The sequence below is a fragment of the Homalodisca vitripennis genome, unplaced genomic scaffold (assembly GCF_021130785.1).
Source record: "Homalodisca vitripennis isolate AUS2020 unplaced genomic scaffold, UT_GWSS_2.1 ScUCBcl_129;HRSCAF=1308, whole genome shotgun sequence".
NCBI classification, from domain to species: domain Eukaryota; kingdom Metazoa; phylum Arthropoda; class Insecta; order Hemiptera; family Cicadellidae; genus Homalodisca; species Homalodisca vitripennis.
In genome coordinates, this window is record NW_025776234.1 from 41,338 (window position 1) to 66,055 (window position 24,718).

Sequence of the window (24,718 nt, forward strand, 5' to 3'; positions counted from 1 at the left end):
GATGAGATAATCGATTGAATTCAACAGTCCAGCGATCGTTATTGCTCATTATACTTATCATCAATCATCGTCCATACTTTACCTTCACGATTTAAATTAAGTCTTGATTTACACGATGACACGGAAAGTGAGCAAAAAAATATACTAACAATTTAAGAAAAACATGAATAATCGAACGTTTAGAATACAACGGATTTAAACAACCGGGGCGACGCGAGACGTGGTCAAGACGGAGAATGAAAACCATCTGTTATCACAGACTTGAGTATTACAAGTATACAAGACGAATGCCACTATTGTAGCTTGAATCGTATCTAAGTAACATAACTCTATATGTAACGATTTCTGAGGTATGGTCGAGAGGGAGTTAGCTAGGTCATGGGGTTTTTCAAAGCTCCATTCTCAGTCCGCTACGCTCTCTATTGCATATCAAGGACACTGGCACTTCTTGGCACGTTGGGCGAATAGTTGGGTATTCTAATGACGTGAATCACTGTTTCAAAGCAAAATAAAATGCAAACCATGATATAAAAACATCCACTTAGCTCAACATCTTCATTCAACATTTCAATTGGCTCAATCATAAAACAGACCAGTCAAAATCACTGCTTTTTAAATTTCTTTTAGGGACATCCGTCTCAGATCATAGTCCTACAGTGATGTTGGAGAAGGCTGAAATCAAAGAAGTTCATTAGTCTAAATTCTTTAGAATACACCTTGATCGAGGGTTGAAATATGATAGTTATACATGTATAGACAACTTTGGTTCACAATTGTCTCTAGACATTTATGTTCTGAGGCAGCTATCCAAACACTGCCCAACTCAGGTACTGATGACGGTATATTATGGATACCCACAAGTAAGATTGTGCAAACACACATTTCTCTAGATTGTTTGGGCTCCAGACAAAAAGCAGTTTGACCAATTTCATTCTTCAATGAAGAAAGTCGTGAAGACCAACATTCAGAAATCTGAAACTGTTGCCATTACTCTACCTCTACATTTTAGAGACAACTAATGCAAAATAGTTCAATAAAAATGTGCTATTTTATAGTTCACGACCCCATTAAGATACCTACAGGTATTATACTGAAGTTTCAGGAAATACTCAGCCAAGTAAGGAGCTATCAATATAATGAGTAGTTAAGGACATCCATTTATGTTACCTATTACACGTTTAATACGACATCAACGATCTAATTCACTATGAGATTTAATTTAATAAAGAACTAAATGTGTACTACTAGAGCAAAAACCAATTGGAAAAATACTTTTATAATACATATTCCACGTTTTCACTTGGTTTTTTTTTGTTATATACTACAGTAAATAGGGTACACATGTATACCTGGAATCCGCAAATGGAGTAGATTTTCTGAGTTAGTTGCAAATGAACGGAGTTCCTGTAAGTTGTATAAAATTGAAATTCTGGTAGAGTTTCATAAACTTACAAATAAAATTTAAATACAACAATATTAGTTGTACATTATGAAGGATTGTAAAAAGATTGTTTTCAGAACAATACAATATATAAAAGTGTGTTTAAAACCAAATAAACTTCATGAATTATTTTAAGATTTTGTTTATATTTAACCAAATACTTTAATGTCTGAATTTTAAATTCATTAATTTTTATACATTAAAAGTGAATGTGATCTAAGATAAGAGAGAAGGTTATGTCTCTGGCTATGCAATAACAACTAATAAAACATATATTACTTAATAACACCGCCTGTTAGTTTTAAAATTCTATTACTAGGGTATATTTTCAAAGGGTGGAGGTCTTCTAATGACCATGAAATATTGGTATTAGGGTTGTTATTGCTTTTCATGGAAGTGCTAATAAAATCAAGGTTATCAACTAGTAATAGCTTCCAGCTTTTATGGTTAGAAATCCGCTCCAATTAAGGCAGGAATATGGGGTGTTTTCTCCAATTATTTTTCCTGTTTATAGAAACCTAATTATTCTCAATTCACTCATAAAATTCATTAGTTGTTCACGTTTCACATAGTTCACCATTAAACTGAGCCGGTTCAATACCTATATCTCCCCGGCTCATGTGTGTTTTATATAGTGTATGTGTGTGTGGTTTATTGGCTGCAGAGCCCACTGACCATTTGAAGGCGTTTGGCCTTTCCGGTAGAGTGGCGTCAAGACTCCGAGCCGTGGTGTAAAAGTTAGGAGTAGCTCCAGTTTAATATTTTGTTTAATTAAGTGTTTGTTAGTTTTGCTGAGCTGTTTTCCTTCTGACATGTGCGGCTAAGTTTACGGCCCCTCACTGATGAGGTCCAGGAGATGAGTTGATTTTCTGCTGTCATCTCTCCATCATGCGTGGTCGCAGAGAACCTTCGCTTTTGCGCTCTGCTGAAGGACGGCCACCATGATGGACATTTCTACTAGTCAACATCTGTGATACCCTGCTCATATTCTTTATTTATTTGTTATTGTTATTGTTGCCATTTATATAGTTTATATTTTGTTATTTAATTTTAAGTTAGTTTTAGATATTATTTAGTTATTTCTTGGATTTCATTAGGAGCCCGCCCTTAGCCGAAGGATACCGGGTGGAATTGGAATTTCTTGTTTCAAATTATGGCGTTTCTAATTTTTGTATGCAGGTGCACCTGACAAGGATTGTTTGAGGTATACTACTGCAGGCACTTTTTATTTTTTTTATTTTTTTTTTTTATTTATAGTATATATATATATATATATTTATATTGACTGGATAGGCCTATGCTGTGTCTTAGTAAATGAACCTGAGTATACTGACCACGGTGTTCTTTTTTACCTAGTTTTGTTTTGATCTGGCATCCCGTTCGCCACCATGGGCGCGCGCTTCCCTGATGGTTTGCTGTGGGTGTGCGAGCGGCGATGTACGGTTTCAAAACGAACGTTTTTGAACAACGAAAAATTCAATAACATCATATACTATCATTCATTATACTTCCCTTTAGAATGTATAAGATTAGAAATCAGTAATCTAAACATTTATTACACAGTTACTACAATCATATAAAACAGTACCCAAGAAGGATAAATTTGAGGGTAGTAAAATATTGCTGATATCATGATATTTTATGCTTTAAAGTCTCATAATTCGAAAGCTCTAATACACCATCATCATTTAAGATGTGGAGGTGTACACAATAAGCAATACGTAAATATTATTTATACTTTTTAAATATTCATAAAATATAAACTATTGTCGTAAGATAATGATTTGTTATTAAGGCTGAATGTATAGGGTAAAATCATAGGACATTACAGCGTACAGCTTAATTTTTTCAGGTTTATACATCACTGTAGGGATACAGTTTTACAAATTTGACATTTAGACGTAAAATAAGTTTTAGCTTTATCACTTGTCTGCATAGCAAGTTACTTTGTTTCCACAAAAAGCACTGCATATTTTATTTTGTTCTCAACGAATAGCAATACATTTTTCGTCCCAAGAACAAGTGGACGTCCATTTCAATCCTATCGTTGTAAACCAAGTGGCCTTTGTAATCTTTATAAGAGGCCTGTTTAAAAACGGCATCAAAATTTAATATGATGAAAAAGATCTTATAACATGTGCCACACAAGTTTCTTTCATATAATGTAGTTTATAGCTTTAGAATTTTATTTAATTAAAATGGTATATAACATAAACTATCCTTAGATTTTTAAACTGTACCCGGCAAGTCCTAAAAAATTACTCAATAACGCAAAATAAATGTAGTATTTATATAAAGAAAATTTGTGCACACTTTAACATTACATGAACCTTTACTGGACCATAACAGGTCTCAGATATACTTGCTGTGGTTGTAAAAAATTTTACTTACAAATTTTTAAAATACAACATAGTTTTTTTACGTTTAAATTAATGTACTTATTTTAATATACAACTAATAAATTCCAATAAAATATAAATGTATGATAAGTCGGTGTGAAGAAGTTTTCAGTCGAGTTTTAATTCGGTTTTATTTAATCTCGTTCGCAATAGAGAATAAGTTTATTTTATAATAAATAAAAATAGAAAACAACATGTTAAGCATCCTGTGGCTGGAAGAGTTTTATTTCTTTAAGTACATCCTATCTTAAGTACAATCTTTTCTTTTAGTACATTATAAAATACTTATAAATGAGTACAACGTTAGAACCGCGTTTAAGACACAAAACACTCTTAGACAAAGTCTCGTAAAAACAAAACCAAAAAATGGCACACAGGATTCCAAAAACTGTGTTTACAGTATAAAATGTAGTTGCAATAAGGAATACATAGGCGATACAAAAAGACCACTAAACGTAAGGATAAAAGAGCACAAAGAAAACACGAGAAAGGGTCTAACAGAAAAGTCAAAAATTGCACACCATTGTTGGTCCGACGACCATCATATGAATTGGGATGAAGCCAACATAATACATCGGGAACCACATTTCTTCAAAAAGAAATTAATTGAGGCAACATACATTAAATTGGCAGACCAACCAATCAGTCAACCATCAGTCGAGATTAGGCCGCATTGGTTGCCAATTCTAAAAAATGAACTAAAGAGATAACCAAAAGTATCAAACGGATCAGATATTTGTAATAAACCAATTCGGAGTCACAATATGATTTTAAGAAGTTCATCTCGCATGAACCAATAATAACAAAAGGGCCCATTCCTGCCCCCCTTCCTTTTTATTTCCGCCATCTTGTTTTAGTCTGCCGTCACGATTACCATTGGCTAGCCCCTTTGGTCAGTCGTAGGTGGTTAGCAGACGAATGAAGACGTATTGTGACCTGTATTCCGTAGTTCTGTTTTAATGATTAGTGTTTTGTATAGTATTTTTAGTAAGTGCATGTTTATAGAGTTAGTGAAGTTGACAAACAACATGTAGGTTGTGTTTCCTGACTTAGGCGTGCCACAACGCTTTGGTAAGATTTGTTTATTTTAACCGGTTTGTAATATTATGTATTAGGTTAGTTCTTTACCTGAAGAAGAGATCAGATTGAAGATCTCGAAACGTAGCGTTACTGATTTATTGTTTCACTGAACGATGGCAAATGTCCGGAAAATCCTGTTTCCTTCACAATCCTTCCATCGTCAAAAATATCCTTCAAACAAAGAATAAATGAGTAATTATACAAAATTTGGCATACTTTACTTTCAGGAAAATATGCACGAGGTTTACTCTTAGCTTATATAAATTAATTAATAATGGAATTGAGATTAACAATCTGAAATATAATTATGATTGATGTATAAATTTAGTCTCATTTTGAAACTAAAGGTATTCTAGAAAATCTTGCCAATGGGTAACGTTTCCCCGAAAGCTGTAAATAAATGTGTGTTAAGCTTTAATTAATCAATAATTAAAGGGAAACCTAATAACTAATCTTGTATTTCCTCAGTAGCGGGTATTCTTATTCGTTCACTACCGGCTAAAAATAACTAGAGTATGACAATGGTGCATTACTTGTTTTATTAGGCAATCTTACGTGCTTCCACTACATATTTATATAGTTAAAATATTAAGTATAAAAATAGCATTTTATTAAGGAAGGGAAGAAACTCTCTCACTGCGAATATAAAAAAACCCTACATTTTCATCCAATCTTTCAATGTACGATTTCTTGTGTTGAAATGCGTCTGGAAAGTTTTTCGTTGATATAGGAAGTTGAATGTGACACATAGGTTAATTATCCCCTAAATAGACTACTGATACCTTAGACCGGAAATAGATTACAATGTTTGAAGTTTTTCGCTTTTTCAACCAGACTTTGTAGACCAACCTAAATATAAACTCTCGATAGGAACAAAAAGACAAACGCTATAGTACGTTGCGTGAAATATCCTATACTGAAAGTAGATAGTTTTTATTTATATATACGCTTATTGACCTAAGAATATTTTATAACTTTGTGTTTTTACATTTATTGACCGGGGTTTATCGTATTTTGGAATGGAAAAACATTTTACTCATAATACAATTTCACTCACCAAGTTTAGGGCCCCAAAACATATTCATTTAATATAACATAATATAATATAAAAATATTATTTTAAAGTAACATTTTTATAGATGGATTAGTAATTTGGAATTTTCTCGTGAGCCTTACTTATTTTCAGTAAGTTTCGTTATTTCATTTAGACAGAGCATGTCTATGGTATACATGTTTTTAAAAGGAAATACGTGTGAAATTTACTAGCACGCCAATCCGCTATTTATCAATAAATTATCTATTTGAAATATATATATATATATATATAATATAAATATTTTTTCATAAAAATACAAATTTTATATGCAAAATGTGTCGTGTAATAACAATATCGGAGTGAGAAGGAAACAGGATTTTTCCGGACATTTGCCATCGTTCAGTGAAACAAGAAAACAGTAACACTACGTTTCGAGATCTGCAATCTGATCTCTTCTTCAGGTAAAGAACTAACCTAATACATAATTACAAACTAAGTTAAAATAAACAAATCTCACTAAAGCGTTGTGGCACGCCTAAGTCAGGAATCACAACCTACATGTTGTTGTCAACTTCACTAACACTAAAGACATGCACTTAATACAAAACTATACAAAACACTAATCATTAAAAGTAAAACTGTGTTTACAGTATAAAATGTAGCTGCAATAGGGAATACATAGGCGAGACAAAAAGACCACTAAACGTAAGGATAAAAGAACACAAAGAAAACACGAGAAAGGGTTTCACAGAAAAGTCAAAAATTGCACACCATTGTTGGTCCGAAGACCATCATATGAATTGGGATGAAGCCCACATAATACATCGGGAACCACATTTCTTCAAAAGGAAATTAATTGAGGCAACATACATTAAATTGGCAGACCAACCAATCAGTCAACCATCAGTCGAGATTAGGCCGCTTTGGTTGCCAATTCTAAAAAATGAACTAAAGAGAAAACCAAAAGTATCAAACGGATCGGATATTTGTAATAAACCAATGAGGAGTCACAATATGATTTTAAGAAGTTCATCTCGCATGAACCAATAATAACGAAAGGGCCCATTCCTGTTCCCCTTCCCTTGTATTTCCGCCATCTTGTTTTAGCCAGCCGTCACAATTGCCATTGGCTAGTCCCTCTGGTCAGTCGTACGTGGTCAGTAGACGAGTGAAGACGCATGGTGACCTGTTTCTGTAGTTTAATTTTAATGATTAGTGTTTTGTATAGTTTTGTATTAAGTGCATGTCTTTAGTGTTAGTGAAGTTGACAACAACATGTAAGTTGTGATTCCTGACTTAGGCGTGCCACAACGCTTTAGTGAGATTTGTTTATTTTAACTTAGTTTGTAATTATGTATTAGGTTAGTTCTTTACCTGAAGAAGAGATCAGATTGCAGATCTCGAAACGTAGTGTTACTGTTTTCTTGTTTCACTGAACGATGGCAAACGTCCGGAAAAATCCTGTTTCCTTCTCAATCCTTCCATCGTCAAAAATAACCTTTAAACAAAGAATATCGGAGTTTTAGGCTGAAGTTAGATTCAACAACATTGATACGCGTTGTGAAGTTTACGCTTCATTATCCTTCAATATATACAGGATAATTATTTGTGCACGTAGAAAAATAAATTTAATCGCATTTTTATTAAAATTTTATATATATAATTTTTACTATTGTGTGTACCTGAAATGGATCGTGAAGTTTTTTTTCAAGAAATATTAAAGACATTTATACTTTACTTTTTCAAAATAGGTTTGGGAAAACATCTCGGAATACTTATATAATTTTATATTTAAAACGTCGTAATATGTTGCTATTTAGTTCCCGGTCATGGTGTCTTGTCGAATCCATTCCTAATAAACTTATATCATATTATTAGTTTTATTACCTTAGATTTTTATGCAATTTATTTTTTTTTAGTTGAGTAATATTTGTATGACTTAAGTCCATTACACCTATTGCGTACTTCTATATTCTTTATTGAATTTAATTATTAAATTAACAATTAACTGAATACAGTTTACAATTTAGAACTAATAGTAGCGCATTTGGTGATATAAAATGTCATCCTAATTACAGAATGTTTTTCATCATATTTCACATATACACTTTATAAGCAATATGTTGTACCTTAAATTTGCCAAAACGAACTTTATCATGTAATTTACTTTAACTCGTAGATAGTTGATAGAATTCCTCAATACATTTTGTATTTAATGTACTCGGATACGTTAAATGTTAAATAGTTTTAACATTCTTTTCCGATGCATATGGCAATTATCATGCAGAATAACAGAATCCTATTCTGTAATTTTTTGAACTTCAGAAATACCAAACGGATACATAAAATTGACTTCTTTATGTTTATACTCTGTTATATTTTTATGAAATAATATATTTACATTTTAATCTAATCGAAGATACTGTTTTTTATTTTACATTAAGGAAGTTGAGAAGATTGTAAAATATAAAGCATCCATCTCAACCAGTCTTACTAAGATGTTCACTATTGACATTTGACGAACTGTTATTGACAGCTGATCTACGACGTGGGCTTGCTGCTGTCGAACCCTCGTCACCATGAGCTGGTTATTTTATAACCTTGAGACTGCATGTTTTCTAGTAGTTACAAATTTATTACAAGTGGTTTGGGTATCCATCGAAAGAAAAAGACATATTTATGTTTTATACTGATCTCACTTTCTTTTACAATGTTTTAGGTTAGAAACTTCAAGAAACCTATACTGAGAGGTGTTGATTTTTCCTGATTGTATTACTTTGATGTCGGTTTTTCTCACCTAAACAGGTGAAAGTTAGTCAGGTTCCCAGTCAAATGTTTGCGCGAAAAAATACATGTTCCCAGGTGGTCATCCCTACGTTAGGGTGGGTTCTAGTACGTTAGGTACCGTTTTGCTTAGTTAAAAAATTAATACTTCAAACAACTTTTGGTTCTTGGGTAAGATGATGTGCATGTGCATGAAATTTACGCATTTAGTTTTCAATGTTTACTACGTATTACAGGATACAAATGACGAAAATGCATGCTCTCAGTTCATTTTTTACTAATAAGACAGGGGGTGTGGTTGATATTTTATCGTAGCTTTTTTAGCATGTAGTAGAGGCGCAATGTGATTCAACTTTAAATTTATGAAAGTGACTATCGTGAGGGCCTTCTTATAACATACACAAATAGCAAAGTAGAGTGCCTGATATGTCATTTAAGGTATAAAAGAAAAGGTAAATTTACATTCGCTGCATTTACTATTACCTTGTTATCGGAAAAGAGCATGAAAGACGTGTTCAGTTGTTAAGAAGCTAAACATCGATTGATCTTAAGAAGAAAAAAATATAGCTTTGGGAAAACTATTGGCCAGAATCTCTAATTACACATGGTTTCAGATGTATAGGTGTACCCTTAAACATTTGTAGCTTAAAAATATGTGCTATTAACCCCAATTTTTAATCAAATAAATAATATTAAACTCGGTGCATTATTGTTTTATATGGTTGGTAGAGAGAAATTACTGTGTGACTATAAAAGTATCTACTGAGGTACAACTAACTGTGAGGAGTGTGTGAGAGAGACATAAAGAGAGAGAGAGAGAGAGAGAGAGAGAGAGAGAGAGAGAGAGATTTCAAAACTCAATATTCAAATTATTTTTTAAATACTGTCATATATTTCAGAGATAGCAGGGATATTTTTCCGTTTCCTTTCCTTTTCAGGCTAAATATCATAAAGAGGGTTATTATTTCTAATGCGTTTTATAATCTTATTTATTAGTCCTGGGAGCCTGAACATAAAGTTGGGGGGGGGGGGGGGTGAAGGTAAAGTTTGGTTAGTAATTGGAAATTTAATTCATTAAAACATTTTAATAAATACCACGATCTTTAAAACCTATACCCAAAAATTTTTATGTATAAATATATTAGTATTGTTTCCACAATTTAAATGTTTTTATATTAATGCAAAAAAATGGTTTTAATATTATTTAAATCCCAACTACGCCTAATGTTTAAAAATATACTTACAATTACGTGTATTTTCATTATAAAAAGACCATTCAACACTCCAAAATCCAAACAAATAGTTCATATAATAAAACAAGTGTAGTACTTAAAGTAAAATTACACGTGCAACTTCTCTTGAACAGTAAGATTTCGTCACTAATTAACTCACACAAGATAATTCATAAAGTAACAGTTGTCGCCTCCCGTATTTATTAGAAAAATTATATATTTAACCTGTGTTATTTCCTGACTTATATTAGGTAGTATAACATCAAACCTTCGAGATATTGCAGTCTGGATACATCAACAGGGGTCATTTTGTGGTCATATTGAACACGGTGATAATGCTCTGATTTCGCAAGCTGTATATACTGTAAAAATAAAGCAAAAGCTTAGATAATTCGGCATTTATATTTCGAATCGAAGTTTTTCGAATTTAGAATTTGTTTATCTTTGTAAGGAGATGAAATTGGATCATTTATACACAAACATATATTGACAACTAAAAGGTAGGATTTGCCGAATCAAGATTCGTTTATATTGCAAGCAAATTCTATTTCCTTAGCTTATTAAATTTAAAAGATGTTTTCCGCACAAACATATATAGAAAAAATACTATAGGGTTACAATTCTCTACACTACCCTTGAAAAAAATCCATGTGATAAATCGTAAAAGTCCATTGAATTTTCAATGAACTTCAGTACAATTCCAATGACAGAAATACTTGTCTGTGTAGAATGTTTTATAAAACAGTAACAAACTGAGACACCTAATAGAATTTTTCTCGATTTACTAATATATATATATATATATATATATATATATATATATATATATATATATATATATATATATATATTATGTGTGTGTGTGTGCGTGCGCGCGCGCGCGCGCGCGCGTGTGTGTGTATGCAATATTTATTATAATTCAATTTTCTTATATTTTTACAATGTCACGTTAGAACAAGTACGCTGAGAATTAAGAAAATATTTAAGAGTTTACCTATATTTGGTTTTTTGACGTGACAACGTCTTAAATTAGGTTGCGGCTCGGAGTCACTCATGAAAAAGTGTAACGCCCGGTAACGTTACGATGCTCGTCCAGTGGGTCCGCCGCACGGGATCCGCACGGGATAAAGCAGATAACTGTGGTCCGCCGCACGGGATAAAGCAGATAAACTATGTTTATTCGTGAAAATGTGGAGTGCTTAGATTCGTCATTTACAACAACTACAACAATAAAGGTAAATAATTGTACACTGATATTTCATTATCGTAAACTATGATTGATTGATCATTTGTTAGATTGACACAAAAGGTTGAGAAACTGAGTTTATAGGTTATGTCATACTATTGACAAATGTACAACAATAAAGGTAAATAATTGTACACTGATATTTTCATTATCGTAAACTATGATTGATTGATTAATTGTTAGATTGACACAAAAGTTGAGAAACTGAGTTTATAGGTTATGTCATACTATTGACAAATGTTGATAGTGTTAAGTAAATTATTAGTTTTAAATCACTCTGCAATCAATCGTAATTCAGTCGATTGAGAAGAAACAGAGCGCGTATTGCTAGTCAAACATTTAAAGTAATAACAAATTATAACCTCTAACCTGTCATAACAGTGCGACCAAACAAACGAACTAAACCGACCAATCACCACGCGCGGAGTTAGAATTTAACTGTGTTTAGCAAGAATTTCAAATTCCAATTTTAGTAAATGTTTTTATTTAACTTTACCATTTACAATAACAAATTTTTATTAATTTCAAATTATGTACAATGTTTTAGTAAACAAAATATATTTCTATAGTTAAAATTTGTGCAATTCTTATTTTCATTCAATTCCTTGTTCCTATTGTGCAATTTAATAATATTCATATCAATAAATATTCTACCGAGAAAAAGACGTTGTCACGTAAAATCTTCGCCCGTAAAACCGACTTTACAGGCAACCATAATTTTTTTTATTTTTGTATGAACAGAATTCATATTACTACATATAACATGAAGGAACTTTTCCAAACGTCATATGATGCCAAACAATTTAATTTGGATTCAAAATTATCGCTAAATATCAGGTAAATCCAAGGGAGGTTAAACCCGTTATTAAATTTGATGTCTTTTACATAGACATTAAACATCAACTACGGAAACATATTTTGATATGGAGTGAAAAGACAGAAGTAAAATTTGTTCAGCCCCTTGAATAATATTATTTGTTAATACATAGTCAATTATAATATTAAGTGGCATAATAAAGTGCATGCTTTAAGAGATATTGAGGTGGTGTACTTGATTTTGTTGTAGGATCGCATATTATTTTGAGTTAAATTAAATTGCCCTAATATTTTGAAATTATTTTTTATTTCTTCCGGTTAAGAAATAGATATTCAACAGGAATTATATGAAGTTGGGTAATAAGATCGAAACTTATATTTGAAGATAACGTTGTGGAATTTGTACAGTATGTTAGTGAGTTATAGTTTTAGAAATTCTAATTGTATTAACCTTTTGAGAAAACTAGATTCATTTACAAAACTTGATGGATTTAAAATTTTAATAAACAAAAACCTGTTACTATCCCAAAGAAAAACTTTTAAAATATGAATTTTATATCTTCAGCAATTTTTTACCTTTCCGGTATAGTTATTAAATTGCCTATGTTTTTAACTCTGTATTCAATTAAATGCAATTATTCAAGTTGAGGTGTCAAGGAGTATTTTATGTGTATTTCTGTGTTTACGGCAGTTTGCAAATCTAAGAAGGGCCATTAATTATGTATGACAACGTATTTTATAAACATACAATTGATTTCTTCACCTTAGTGAAGACGTAATAATACTAGTAATGCAGAAATTTTAAAGAAACTAATTAACCAAATTTTTAAAGCAAGCTACAACTCATTTATATATCATCCAACAATTGTACCACACTCAAAGCTGAAACAAATGGAGTGCGGTACAATTTACAATGGATGACCAATCAGGAAATGTAATTTAGGGTGACTTTTTATCAACAGCAATATGTTTGGTGACAATAGGGAGCCGAGGACTGATGACCTATTGTTGTATACAAAGGGTTTAGCCTAGCTTTTATGCACGCTATAAATTTTGACTATTTTGTTGTAATATGAGGGAAAAGATAATGCAGTAGATCACTGTTATGAACTTTAATATGAATACATTAAAAATTCCCATAAATACAGACAGTATCTTTGAGTAATAATAACTGATAATTTCTTCTAGTCGATATTCATTTCAAAATATTAGTTCAAATGCTGTAAATGCCGAATATGCTTTTTATATACAATAAAAAACAATTACCTATGCAATTTTCCACAGCAAAAACTACATTATTTTAAAGGTTGGTTAATAATGCAAAAAACATTTGATCCAGCACAACGATATTTTAACAAATATTGCACTGATTACCGTAGCTTAAAGTATGCTTAACCTAATTACAGACATTCCGAGGATTTCCCCAACGTTGTTAGTGGAATATGCGCAATAAATTAATTATTTTATTTGTAACTTATTTAAATACAATGAAAAGGATAGGTGCGCTAACTGTTTCGTTACTTTTAGACGTATCTTTTAATAATAAATTTTTATGTGATGATGTAATATCATATCAGATAATATACTTAGTAAATTTTCTAAGATAATCTATTTATTGGGTACTTCCTATTACGTGGGTATTAGAATGTGCAATTTTATATATTGTGTTAGTTAAATAATATATCATGATGTACTTAATCCAATGTGGTTTATACAGTCCAACAATTAACGCACAACGTGGCTTCAACACATTTTTACGGGAGACTTGTGTGTAACAATGATAGCAACGAGAATAACTCGGAAAAATATATTTTAAAACAAACTAAGTGTAGATGTGATTTTAATACATGATATACTAACTCATTTTTCCAACCGAAATGGACATGACTGTAATCTGTGCATGACACTTCAGCAACGCTTGGACGTGTCACTTGTTGTATTGTACTCTTATCTACATATACATTGTGGTTTATATAATGAAACCATGGTTTATTCCTCTTAATGTTTGCTGATATTATGTGACATCCTAATTCTTATATTTAATTCCCACAAGAATCAAGACTTTACAATAATTCTATCTCGAGATATCATGCGGTGCCTGAGAAAGACAGAGAAAACAACATTTTTCCACAACACGAGTTAGCTTCTCTAACCGTTACTAAATAAAGGAATGCGTTTACAAGCATATGAAAAAAAATATCTTCAAATAATTATCATGAAATCTAGTACAATTAAATCTCAATGCAACATGTGGATTGTATAAATAAAAAAAAAAAAATATATAAAAAGATTATCTCCCAGATTCCTTATGGGTAAGGATTTCAGATATATCGAAGTACAATTAAAACACTACTTAATTATACGAGAAGCGTAAGGGTTAGTATTACAATATTAATTTAAGTCAACCGAATTCCATACATTTTTAATCAAACATTCTTTAAATATTTCGGAATCCAAAATGAAGAGAAAACGAAAAGTATTTTCATGAAATAATAATTTGAGACTTTTAAATTATTATTGGCGCCATTCTATTGTACGGAATAGCCGAAACACATGGGGTTGCATGTCTCTGAGAGCACAGTAATATATTCTCGATATTGCCAATTCTGCTTAAAAGTTTAATGCTGCCAAATAAAACGTACAAGACGCTTTAATACATTTTATATAAAAACATGTCTTGCAACGTTACTGCATAAATAGGGAAATAATTAACTACTTATATCTTGTGGGTGGGCTTGGTGGTTGCAATTTTCTTTGGAATTTTGCCTAAAATCATTTTACTTAATATAAACAAAATGTGCCACGTCACGTTGTAAACTCGCACACCGCGGCGTCAAAATCTTGTCTTGACATTGCATCTGTTGTCAAAAAAGAGGCCTTAAAATATTATAAGCCTAGAACATGACTAGAAGTACTACTTAAAATTGAACAAAAACTATTTTACTTGAATTGGAACCAGAACTCACCTAAATTAATATTGTGACGGTATTAGCCATTCAAGACAACCTATAATAACGACAATGCGGTCTCGTCAGAAGGACGTCAGTACAAACATATATATGTATAATCTGGTAAATAAAACATCATTATAGAAAAGATACTTCACTATTTACAAATTTAATTTATATTAAGGGCTAATTTATAATACGAAAATATAATCTTTTCCTACGGACAAGGCCCGAGAGGCGTTCTTCGGGAGCAAGATCTTCAGTTAAAAAGTTCAAGACAGAAAAGAGTTATAGAGTGTGCCAATCAGGTTAATCAGTTATTCCGCCAATAATTGAATTGCAAGAACATCGCAGAACAACAATACTAACCAGTAAATAGTAGCAGGGCTGCGAAAATCTATATTATATATAAAAAAAAACTGTACAACGGTGAAATGTCTTGTTTTGTATTGTTAACGGTAGCATGTCAGCTATTTTAAAAGGTTGATGTAAAATATCGAAACATAACATAGGTTTATAAATATTTGACAAGAATAGTGGGTTTTACACTATTTTATTACAGATCTAACAACATAACTTTCCAGTTAAAAGTAAAAAGTTTAAGTCCATTCCGTTTAGATTATAAATATAGCCAATAGGCTAATTTGATAGTGCGTGACACAGATTTCATGAAAGTATGTTCACTTAAATAAAACCAGTACTGCAGAAACTGGCCAGAGTAACTAATGTGTGCTTGATTTATAACCTTACTTAAGTTCCAATATTTCCCTTATTTTTGATTTAAGTTAGTTAAACGATACATCGTTGGATTTCTCGTAACATTTAACAATAAATCGTGATTCTTGTGAAATGCCAGCCCACTGAGTTTTAATATAAAAATAGGATACTTATATGATGCAATTTTTTAATTTATAGTTAAAAAATTCTAGATATAAACAAAATTAGACATCATTATGTGAAAAAATCATGAACAGTTATGTTTATCTATATGTAAGGTTTCAAGGAAAGAATATGGTTTAATAAAATCACATACACATACATACAAGCAGAATATTTCATTCTTAATATTCAACCATAATTAAAAATGAGTTTTATTATGACCATCATCCTCGTAATCTCCTTAAAATATCCAATAAGAAATCTGAAGCAGCACACACACACACACACACACACACACACACACACACACACACACACACACACACACACACACACACACACACACACACACATATATATATATATATATATATATATATATATATATATACATATATATACACGCACATTTACGATTTCCTGTCAATATGGGCTTAGTTTTCTACAACCGGTAGTCATTGTCTGCTGTAGTGATAAAGAGGAAGTGTTCACACACCTTGGCTGTATGCCTGACACTTCCTTTATCGAAGCTATAAATAACTAAGACCTGCCTCTCCTTCTCCTAAATTTTTTCCTGGTTTTTTCTTTTCTGTTTCTTATAAAAAGATTATACATAATCAATCAAATCCGTAATCTAAACCCTGACATTTAAAAAACGCTATATATTACGTGGTTAAAAAACAAAACATTATCTGTATAATCTATACAACGTGTTAAATTTAAATCAACCAAGGACATTATAGTTGTTAAATTACAACATATATTACAATACTACGCTTCAAAGTTTATAAATAATAACTAAAACTTTGGTTTAATGCACAGTTATAATAATTTATTTTATTTGGAGACGCTCTTTGCGTAGATACGCGTGAGTACACGGATATCCCCATACCGCGCCATGCATCGTCAGACAACACTGCAATTCAAGAATAGAATGATTTGATTTTCTTATGTCAGCTTTGTCAACAAGATTAATATTGACTATTGATTTAATTTTCCTATAGGCATGCCATATCAGAGCAGGAAATAATATTAACGTGGAATTAATAATTATTGTGCTCTGTTAGGTTAGAAGATGAAATTTAATTACATTTCTTAGTAAATATAAGGATTTTGCAAATACTAAATGGTAATATTGTTTTGAATTATTTCCAAATGACCATTACGTAATGTCAAAAGAACATGATATATACTCTCACCACCAAATATGTAGATTATACGGCATAGTGGGATAGTACTAAAAAGTGGAAAACTGTGCAGATAGTAAAGGGTTGGTGTTGACTTTAATGGAAGTTTACGTAAGGACCACACTCTTTACTTATCCAATTATCTCACGTGTCTGGCCCAAAGAGTCTTCCTTTACGTCACAAAGGTAATAATGCATGTTGATTTAGCGCATTAGCTGGCTTTGTTGAATAATAAGATACACTTTATTCCAAAAACATCATGTAGAAACAGTATCCTTTAGAGTTCTTCAAGTACTTCAAAATCTAGTAAACTATTTTTAAAACTACTACATAAAACAAAATAAGTATCGGTAAGTAATTGTATCACTATATTCCAACTTTTCTTATGCATTACGCGAGAAACATTAACGTAATAAAATATTGATGCAGTTATACGTCATTGTAGATTTGTTCATCATTGCGGCCATCGCATTCTTGCCTCGAAGCTTTTGAGACAGCACTTAATATTTATCTTTCATTACGTTTAGTTTTAGTGAATAATAAAGAAAATTCATTTCATGATTATAGTTTCTTGCTAACAATTTATAATAGGAGCAGATAATTGTTTCGGTTTATATGGTCTTCAATTAAAACTTTTTTGTGTATTTAAAACCAAACAATATTATTTTCAAATTTCACTATTAAAATTTGTTCTATTGTAAAATAGTTTTTAACCCATAGACTTCCAAAAAATACGAGTAGTACTCTTATAGACTTACTGATTTTTAAATTAATTGTAGTAAGACTTTTTAAAACTTCTACTTAGTGTGTTTACAATCAGGAACATAAAAATATGACAGAGGCTACATATATTTTAAGATTATATATAGTAAAGGAAGTCAACTAATATATTTGTTTATTTATTAAAAAAGGACAAATACTTATGACAAAACTAATTCCCATTTTCTCAGCTTCTTCATGCCTCGAAGAGAAATACCTTTTTGAATATACGATAATCTCGAACAATTTCATAAATATTCAGATGTATTCTCGAGTTACTGAAAGTACAATTACTTTTAATCAACATTTTAACTTAATGTTTATATATACTGCATGCTGTTATCAAGGATGCAGACCTTTAACAATTTTTAATTGTTGACAAACAAGCCAGAATAGCTTCTAACAAAACTTTTTATCTAATATTACTTCAAAATTTATTTACTCAGATAAAGTAAATAATATTTTAGAAACTATAAGTATATCTTACTGAGATTATAAGGAAAGAAACAACGTTGTTCATGAAAATGTGGATTAATAATGAGTAGTGGACTACTTTTATATGATCCTTTAATAACAAGAGTATATTGCTACGGCAATTAATGACGCAATATGAAAGCTTTATTTAAGCATCACCCCTCAATTAAAATACACTAATCGAGTTATTAGTGATGTTTAAGTGCTGATTACTAATCAGCTGATTGTTGGATTTAACAGATTAGTACATTAGTTTACTATTGTGGTTTCATACTCAAATTATGCCGTTTATTTTTTGCATTACATATCATATTTTCGTATTGTTCTTTAATTTGTATTTATTTGTTTGTGTGTTTTACAAAAATTATACTAAATGAAACGCAACTCATTACGCCATAGTCCGACTTTTATAAGAACATAATGAAATAAAATTATAAATAATTAATTTCCTAAAAATAACAAATTGAATATTACAACCCAATTATTATTGACAATACAAGGGGAGTTCAACGTCCAAACTCGAAAAAATTTACTTTTTTAAATAAAAAAAAATTACATTGCGACATAACTTTTCTTATTTAAAATAATCGCAATATAAAAATATAAAAAAACTGATTAGTCTAATTGTTTTACTTCCAATTGTTACGTGTACCTTAGAGTAATGAACAATGTTATATTAAGTACCAAAATTTCATGATTGGACAAAGATACTCAAAATGTTTCTTTTTTGTTGAATATTACCATTTTGGCTAATTATTTACATGATATTTATCAAAGTGACCTTAAAAATTATTTTAGTTTATCTTATAAAATATTGTATATTTCTATAGTTTTAAAGCAACAATTTTTTATATAGTTTAGAAAATATATATGAAAAAGTCCCTTTGTACATAACTATTTTATATTAGCTTAAACATTGTATAAGGATTAGGTTTTGTTGTGCTTTTTAGTTTTTGATATATGGGTGTATAAATGGAAGAGTTGTTTCGGTTTCCATTTTCTTGATAAAGGTCTTCCAACTTCCTGTTGGCCAATGGTTCTGAACTGAACAATTTTAAGTGATTGAATTTAGTAGAATGGGAAGGCAATATAAAGATGTGACATAGGCTTTTAATAGCAGTGTACTCTTTACTAATGATCCTTAAGCCATAAATAACACAGGGTTTAGGTCATAAAATATTATTTATACTGTTCCTTCAAAGCAGTAGGTCTATTTTGGTCTTGTGCTACTACCTAAAAAGAGTTTTAAACTTTAAATAAAAAAAAAACAAGACAGATATATACGAAAGCAGCAGAAAAACATTAAGTTAACTAATGAGAACAAAATACCACACTAAATACAACACGCCAACACACGTTCTAGTGCTATGTGAGTTGGATGTTACACACAAATAGTTTTATATGTCCATACGAACTTTGATATTTGTTATGTTTGTTTATGAATAAACTAATATTGATATATATATATATATATATCTCAAGCGGACTAAAAATAATAGGAAGGTATTATAACTTGTATATATACATGCATATCAGAAGAAAAAGCACAGCTTCAGTTCAGAAGCTAATCTACTACATTATCTGCTTTATATATGATTTAGAAAATTAATAAATGAATTTAAGTTTAGTTATTATACATTCTCCAAAGCTTTTCACATATTCAATACGTTGTGTATTGAATTAAAAAGTGTGTTAATTGGATCTATACAATTTAAAATACTTTAATAATTTAATGAGCAACAACTGTTATTATTCTGAATAATTAAAAAATTATTTGAATTATTCAATAATGAAGCAACATTTAAAGAGTGGTATTAAAAATAAATCAACTGCATTGCGGCTCGCAGTGACCCGAGACCGGTGCTAAACGGTCACCGGCCACAGAACGATATTACATCCGTTAAGCTGGGTTGATACAAACCTCTATACATTATGAACTCATTAAAATATTTCCTCGCAAAATGGGAAACAACAAATTTATTTGCTTTGCAAAGGATGTATTTGAAATGATCCCAGTAAGTAAGGAAAATAAGTAAATTTTCATTTTAATTAATTTTGTGTGCTGAAAAGTAGAACGCATATTTTAAGGAATAATATATGAGAAATTCTCACAGATTCTGGATATGCTTGTAAAATGTTGTGTATTAATTATGATTACAGTATATAGGCCATTGATAATTTAAATGAATATTCCTATAGTGTGAATCCTAATGAAACAGTCAGTTACTTACGGTAGTTACATTGATAATTGTGTATTAAAGCCGATCTCCTTCGCTCGCTCCTCGATTGAACGTAACACGTTTAAAAAAATTACAATATTAATAAATGTAATTAAAACTAAACAAATGTATTTTTATCTTGCATCCGCCTAAGAGAAATAAAGCTGATTTAAACATTCGCATTGATTGTACCCATCTTACCACATCTACCTTTAACCTTATATGATACGAACAAGATGTAGCATTAAATTTAGATCATTGATGGTACATAGGTAATATAATCTTTCATTAGATTATATTTTACCAATCATTATTACAGAAATAAACTTGAAATATGTAGATCCTTTTACTACTATGAAATTAATTTTGCCCACTAAGAATTGTTTAATTATGGTATACATAATCTTGGTTATGCATTTACTGTGTCTATACTATTCGTACAAAATACAGACCACATAGCTGTTATATTAAATTTGCATGCTTATGCTAGCTCTGTGTGACACTACGAATGTTTAATTTCTTGCTTTAAGAGACTCTATTCAAAGATATATTTTTAACAAAGATAATTTGTTTTAACAGATAACGCATACATATACATATGTGCATGAAAATAACTAACCCTTTTCAGAGCGGAACATTACTCCAGTGAACAGAGCAGACATATATTGACACCTAAGTGTTGTTATCTCTCACTGTCAGAATCGTTCCGTCAGAATATCCATCTGATAGACAAGTTAGTATTTTTTCTACACATTTCTAAGCTTTTTTGTGAACAGTGCAAATATTTTATTCGCATTCTGTGTAAAGTCACGTATCTTATCGTCGATTTAACTTTAAAATTAATTCTTCCTAGTGGTTATTTTATTGTATGACTAAGGCAATTGCTAAAACATCGTTTATATGTGTATTAATTGTTTTTTTTATACTTACCAATTTATATAACTCAATGCCAATTAAAGTTCTAATTTTTAACGCCCAGTTGTTTTATAATAAGCTTAACAATATCAGTTATCTGCTTATAAACACTACAACAAGGCAGGATTTCGTGACACAATTCCACTTTTGGTTGAAATGCACCATTATAAATCATACTTGACTATGTAAATAATATACGTATTTAATGAAAAATTTAGGAGCTGACAGATGAACTCTTTTTCGAGTTATTGTTCCACATTATACATGCAGCTTTTTCATGAATTAAATTATGATTCATAGTAGTGTTTAATTTGTAAATTTTTCTGCAAGTTAAAGAGAGTACCCCCAATAGAATAATACATTGAAATTAATACTTTTACAAAAGGTTTACATTTATTTTTCAGTTAATTTTTAATTTTTTAAATTGTGGTGATAATAGCATGTGTTAACCCTTTGCATAATAATATCTCATTTAATTCTACTCAGCTTATTTAAAAATGTATTATTGTGAATTTTGTCGCTACCTCGATAGTTACTCCTAAGATCAATGTAAAATATTTAATTACGCTCAGCTAAACACTATTCAGTTACTTGGTTCATTATCAAACTTGTGTTGCTTGTAATATTTAGTTTTTGAGATATAGTGCGGGCAGTCACACATATAACCAGAAATGTATTATTTCCCTACCCTAAAGGTAATAGGCCTCTCTAATACTCAGCCAATAAAAAATTTGTATGTGATGTCTATTACGTAATGGCCTTTGTGTATCCTGGATAAGATTGGTACGCTTCGTAAACATCTGCTTTTAAGCAGGCTGAATAAAGAGATAGAGCGAACCAGAGGGCTTGCTGGTAATCAATTTGGTTTTAGGGGTGGCCACTCCTCAGTAGGCACGATAAAAGAAGTCTTTCAACTCGTTGATAGTGCAGCAAACGGAAGAAGGAATGTGAAGCTCATTCCAGTGGTAATAACCTTAGACATCCGGAACACATTCAACAGTGCGTCGTGGCAGAATATCCACGAAGTGCTGAAAGAAAGAAGGGTTAACGACTACTTGTGTCGTATGATCCAGCTGTACTTTAAAGGGGCAGGAAAATATTAGTAGAGTCGTACGAGGAGTCCTGGGATCTTTAAGTTTCAAGTGGGGTCCCCCAAGGTTTAATCCTGGGGCCCACCCTTTGGAACATAAAGTATGACGGTGTTTTCCATCTCTTACTGCCCAGCACAACCGCTAGGACAGAAAGTCTTCTAATGTTTAAGGCCAAAATAAGTATTGCCCAGGTGGATGCATGTTTGCATTGACATGGGTTAAGACTGGCGCCGTAAAATACTGAAGCTATCGTACTGAAACTTAGGAGATACCTGACACATATTACGTTCGAGGTGAAGGGGTACCCATCCATCTGGCTAAGAAACTCAGTATGGCTAGATCAGAGGAGATCCTTCCATCTCAATGTTGATGAGGTTTGTAAGAAAAGCGCCAGAGTTGCCGGCAGCCTAAGAAGACTCATGAGTAGTGGGCCCAAACAAAGTCAGTGGAAACTCTTAGCCATGATAGTGGAATCATTAGTCCTGTATGCTGCTCCAGTTTGGTCAAAAGCTTATAGCTTAGTAAAAGTCAAGAGGAAGCTAAACCAGATGCAACGGAATATGGCGCTTCGGGTACGCAGTGGGTACTGTACAGGCGAAGTCGCCTTTATCATTGCTGATGTTCCACCCCTGGATCTGTTAGTGCAGGAGAGGTCAGACCCCCATGCTGGCATGGAGAAGGGACAGGCAAGGGAAACGATGCTTGATCGCTGGCAAGACCGATGGACCAACGCACAGAAAGGGCCCTGAACAAGAAGGCTGATTCCAGATTTTCCAAGGTGGGTCAGGGAAAGTCATGGTGAACCAGACTTCTACCTGACAAAGTTTCTCTCTTGGCACGGGGACTTTCATACGTAACTCTACAGGATGCATCTTTCAAACACTAAATACTGCCGCTACTGCGGATAGGAGAATATAACAGATCACTCAATACTGAATTGTGACTCTTGGTACCAGTTAAGAAGAACCTACTTGCAGGAGCTTGGTGATGTCTCGCTGGACAGCATGATGGAAAAAATGCTCTTGAGCTCAAGTAATTGAGAGAAATTGAAAGATTGGTGAGAGATATTCTCAGAAGGAAGAAAGAAGAGGGAAGGCTGGAAATAGCTTAACCAGACATGAAGAGGATTGACAATCCAGAAGAAGAATAATGACCCTACTGGACCGAAGCAATGCCTTTGGTGATACCAGCTCCAGTAGAGAGAATTACTGGAGGTTTTAGTAGGTAACCCTAGGTAGACAATTAAAGAAGAAGACACAACTAATAACTAGCGAGTCTCACACACGGGGACCTTGCAGATTTCATACAGCCCCAATGGATGCGTAAATCATTTCCTACTGGAAGAAAAAAGGTTAGTTAACCTCCAAGTATGATTTGATTGTATGTATTGAAACGCGGTGAAACTGATTTCTTTTATAGCTGAACAATGGCAAATGTCCGGTGAATCCTGTTTCCTCTACAATCCATCCGCCCCCTAAAACGAACTAGAATCAAATGAACCTGGTTCTACGATGTTAAAATCGTATCCTGGATCAATCTAAACACAGACAAAGCAGCATCACACATTCTGTATCATTCCACGATTAGAAATCTGCATTTCAACAGCCTACGTTATTGTACTCTACACACATTGCACACTGTTCCGTACTTAGACCGTAATTAATGTAAAAGTTTCCCTCCTACATGGTATTTGCTGATTCATTTAGATTTCCGGTTACTTTAGACTCTGCTGCTTATATTTATGTCTTTGTTGAATTATCGCCTTGATTCAATATTAAATATCATTAATATCATACTGGAATCGATTTAAATATTCCAGGTACGTTTACAAGTTCTATTTCGTTCTACACTTGTTATACAAAACCTTAAATAAATTTCTAAAATATGCGTTTCTTATTAGAGCAGTTAGGTTATTTTAAAATAAAACATTAATTATTACATTTTAATTGTAACTTATATTTAAAATATTTCACAACGGTAGTATCTTAAAAAGGGAACAAACTTGAAATCATAATAGTTAAATTTTTTCTAAAACAAATTTTATGCACCTAATCTAATATGAAAGCTCAAAGTAAAATAACAAATTATTATGTTAAATATGAGTTAATATTTTTATTATTCTCAAATACCCAGTAAGGAATCCATACAAATTAGTTTCGATGATTTTCGGTAAAGTCGAACTATAATTTGTCAAACATTTGATATTTAAATT

General features: G+C 31.6%; 1 protein-coding gene across 1 annotated transcript; it reads left to right on the plus strand.

Annotated features, from left to right (window-relative positions):
* Positions 1-22,925: 22,925 nt before the first annotated feature.
* Positions 22,926-23,255, plus strand: LOC124370354. The gene has a single exon (XM_046828644.1). It carries the CDS (start codon positions 22,926-22,928, stop codon positions 23,253-23,255), a length of 330 nt encoding a protein of 109 aa, XP_046684600.1.
* The last annotated feature ends 1,463 nt before the right edge of the window (positions 23,256-24,718 follow it).